The sequence below is a fragment of the Penicilliopsis zonata genome, assembly GCF_001890105.1.
Source record: "Penicilliopsis zonata CBS 506.65 unplaced genomic scaffold ASPZOscaffold_66, whole genome shotgun sequence".
NCBI lineage: Eukaryota > Fungi > Ascomycota > Eurotiomycetes > Eurotiales > Aspergillaceae > Penicilliopsis > Penicilliopsis zonata.
Window position 1 is genome coordinate 9,201 of NW_019208966.1, and position 2,308 is coordinate 11,508.

A 2,308-nucleotide genomic window follows, 5' to 3' on the forward strand; every position below is an offset into this window, starting at 1 on the left:
TAATATTATAATTAACTCTTCTTCTTTATCTTTATATTATTAAGAGCTTATATATTCTTAATCTATTATTAATATATTATTATATAATTTAATATAATCTTATAGCCCTTATATAACTAATTAAGGGCCTTTATTTATAAAGTCTTTATAATATTAATACTATATAACACTTTTAACCCACGCCTCTATAGTGTATACTATATAAGATAATTTAATAACCTTCTAAATCTTACTATCTCTTTTCTATTTTACAATACTAATAAGACATTATATAAATAATAAATATAATCCAATCAAAAACCATATTATTACTTACGTTTCTGATTAATGAATTAGAAGTAGTAAGTTAGTTATATAAGAAAACCAAAAGTTTCTACCAAACTCCCTACTGAATCTATAGGCAGGGGTACTATCAGATTATAAAGGGCTGGCTGGTTAGTTCAATATTTATCACTCTTATTTCTTAGTCGCCCAACAATTATTTTCAAAGGCTTAAATTAGAAAATCCCTACCATGCTCTACCAAATACCTCAAACATAAAATAGGAAATTCCTCCCTTTACTAGGGGATGATATTGCTAAATCAGGGAGGCGATATTAAGTCCCCGGGGCTGCTCTTGTATACTACACAGTGCGTCGCCTTATTTTAAACATGTTTCAATCTCCTTAATGTGAAACAACTATTATGATAGATATTCCGAACTTACCTGGGTAAATCCACAGTGTAATCCTTTAATATATAAAAATAGATTGATGTTAAGTACCTCCATAGGACCTTGAGAGGCCAGTTACTCAATATGACCAGTACATTAAAGCACGCCAATGCCAGAGATACGACTATCCTTTATTGGTTATGCAGTATTTTCACATCCCCTGTCGTCTCCACAGAAAATCACATAAGGACACATTTATTACCTCCTGGAGGCTGCGACGGATTCTGAGACTTCTCGATTTCACCGATCATAAGATCAAATGCCCTGGCAACATTGTGATCTAGTCGAGCACTGGCCTCGGTGAAAGCGCAAGAAAATTCGTCCGCCAAGGAGCGCCCTTCGTCCAGAGAAACCTGTCGTTGCTCTGCTTTTAGATCACTCTTGTTGCCAACTACTACAAGGGGGACCTGATCAGCTCCCTAGACGATTCAGTTAACATAAAGCTATGAGGATTCAGTTGATAGGACTTACTAAATGATTCAGAATCTTATCACGAATAACCCTCACCATTTCAAGAGACTGATGTGAGGCTACTGAGTAAACAATGATATATCCATGGATCCCGATGAAATGTTTGGAGTTAAGAATGCTGTATTCATCCTGCCATAGTATTAGTATAGCAAAACTAGTAGTATCTGGGCATCACATACTTGACCAGCTGTATCAACAATCTCCGTTGCAAAGTCTTGACCTTTATGTTTTATGATCTTGCTAAATGTGTTCTCGATTGTTGGATAATAACTCTCAACAAAGTGGTGTTCAACAAAGCGAACAGTGAGAGATGATTTACCTGTTTCCAATCAGTTAGATATGATACAGTCAGAGAACTCAAGTACAGAGGGCATATTGAAGGTGAGGTCATAAGTTTATCAACTGGGAGTTCTTACCGACGGATCTGCTGCCGACAATGGCAATTTTCCTCTGTTTTGGCGAAGCTGGCATGCCGTTGATTATGTATAAGGTTCTATGATGAAATGAAACGTTTCCAGTGGTCTCCAGATAATTTGGTGATATTCAATGTGTGCCAACAACCCTGAACTTTTCTGATAAGGTGAATACCAAGATCTTAATATAAGAGCCCCAGAATTAAAACATATAATAAGCTAGGGTAATAATATTGTTTTATACTAAAGAGCTGGTGATCCTTGCTTGGCCTAGGGAAGCCTGATTATTATGCGACGCGGGAGCGATTGCTTTAATTAGATTTATAGTCCTCTGCTTACAGAGTGAATCAGCATCAGTATTCATAGGTAGCAAGACTTAGGGATGGGGCTCGAAATTTTCGGGAAACAAATCGTGGTCATTTTGATTAGTCATATGAAATCTAAGTTAAATAGGCTGCTGCTTATTTGGTAATGTGGTGGAATAGTACAGAGTAGAAATTGTTAGTTAATCTGCATACTAGGTAGGATCTAGTATTGTATGGTAATACCTGGAGTCCCGGCTGAGAACTTTACTGAAAACTACAGGTTCCGCTAAGCAAGTTGAAAGAAGTTAGTGACCAACACTTGAATTAGTGAGGATAATTGGGCCTTGAATTTGTCCGGTGTCAGGAAATATGAAAATATAGATTAATCTTCAGTTTTCCCCCATTCC

The 2,308-nt window shown here is 36.4% G+C and overlaps 1 protein-coding gene across 1 annotated transcript; it reads right to left on the reverse strand.

Moving 5' to 3' along the window:
* Nucleotides 1-822: 822 nt before the first annotated feature.
* ASPZODRAFT_137576 (hypothetical protein) lies at nucleotides 823-1,976 on the reverse strand. Its single transcript, XM_022724361.1, has 4 exons — nucleotides 1,600-1,976; nucleotides 1,363-1,502; nucleotides 1,184-1,312; nucleotides 823-1,131 (listed from the first exon to the last, which is right to left on the reverse strand). Exons 1-4 carry the CDS (start codon nucleotides 1,652-1,654, stop codon nucleotides 892-894), a joined length of 564 nt encoding a protein of 187 aa, XP_022576512.1. The 5' UTR covers nucleotides 1,655-1,976; the 3' UTR covers nucleotides 823-891.
* Nucleotides 1,977-2,308: the final 332 nt, after the last annotated feature.

What these genes read in the sequence shown, in the direction of transcription:
- ASPZODRAFT_137576 (XM_022724361.1), bottom strand. Translation starts at nt 1,654, where the DNA reads ATGCCAGCTTCGCCAAAACAGAGGAAAATTGCCATTGTCGGCAGCAGA. An exon ending in TGTCGGCAGCAGATCCGTCG is followed by an intron (nt 1,503 to 1,599) that starts GTAAGAACTCCC and finishes GATTGGAAACAG; the next exon opens with GTAAATCATCTCTCACTGTT. An exon ending in ATAAGATTCTGAATCATTTA is followed by an intron (nt 1,132 to 1,183) that starts GTAAGTCCTATC and finishes TGAATCGTCTAG; the next exon opens with GGAGCTGATCAGGTCCCCCT.